We start from the raw sequence: 726 nt of genomic DNA on the forward strand, positions 1-726 counted from the left end.
GCACCCGGGCTGCGGGACTGCGGGCGCGACTGCTATGCCATCCGCGTGGCCACTGCCCTCACGCTGATGGCTGGGATTTACCAGGTGAGGAGCCGGCCGCAGGGGTCCTGCCGAGCTGCTGGGGGAGCCCCTTTGGGTGCTCGCTGTGCCCCGGAAGGGACAAGCCCGGGGAAGCATGGGGCTGGAGCCTTGAAGGAACAGGACAGGCAGAGGTAGGCCTGAGATGGCGCCCAGGCTGAGGGTGCCCAGGGCCCATGGAGCCTGGTGGCCAGCGGTGGCCGGAGCCGGGACAGGTGGCCCGAGTGTGACTAACCCACATGGCCTCCTCAGGCTTCCTGCCTCCGGGGGGACCCTGGGAGCTGCCTGCCTTCCTGGGGCCCCCCCAATACCGCCCTCTCAGCTACCGGCCTGTCCACCGCAGCCCCAAGGCCCCCTCCATTGGCTCTGAGTCTCGGGAGGGGGCAGTGCCACTGTGGGGCCGGACGTGCCTTCCCGTGGCCGGCCGGGCGCTCTGCATGGCCACCCCTTTGGCGCCACGGACAGCCACTGCCCTCGCGACCCTCTGCCCACAGGTCCTCCTGGGCGTCCTGCGCCTGGGCTTCTTGTCCGCCTACCTCTCGCAGCCACTGCTTGACGGCTTCGCCACGGGGGCCTCGGTGACCATCCTGACATCCCAACTGAGGCACCTGCTGGGGGTGCGGGTGCCCCGGCACCAGGGGCTGGGCC

General features: G+C 70.9%; 2 protein-coding genes across 2 annotated transcripts in view; one reads left to right on the plus strand and one right to left on the minus strand.

Moving 5' to 3' along the window:
• Positions 1–726, minus strand: part of IDUA (iduronidase, alpha-L-) — a 14,027-nt gene that overhangs the window by 10,886 nt on the left and 2,415 nt on the right. The window lies entirely within an intron of this gene.
• The window catches only part of SLC26A1 (solute carrier family 26 (anion exchanger), member 1), a 6,006-nt gene that overhangs the window by 3,704 nt on the left and 1,576 nt on the right, over positions 1–726 (plus strand). The window contains exons 3-4 of the mRNA XM_006771444.1: positions 1–84; positions 573–723. The exon at positions 1–84 is cut by the window's left edge and continues 1 nt beyond it. Of these exons, the coding sequence (XP_006771507.1) occupies positions 1–84; positions 573–723 (235 nt within the window). The remainder of the gene's footprint in view (positions 85–572; positions 724–726) is intronic.

Source organism: Myotis davidii, unplaced genomic scaffold (genome assembly GCF_000327345.1).
Source record: "Myotis davidii unplaced genomic scaffold, ASM32734v1 scaffold665, whole genome shotgun sequence".
In the NCBI taxonomy this organism is placed as follows: domain Eukaryota; kingdom Metazoa; phylum Chordata; class Mammalia; order Chiroptera; family Vespertilionidae; genus Myotis; species Myotis davidii.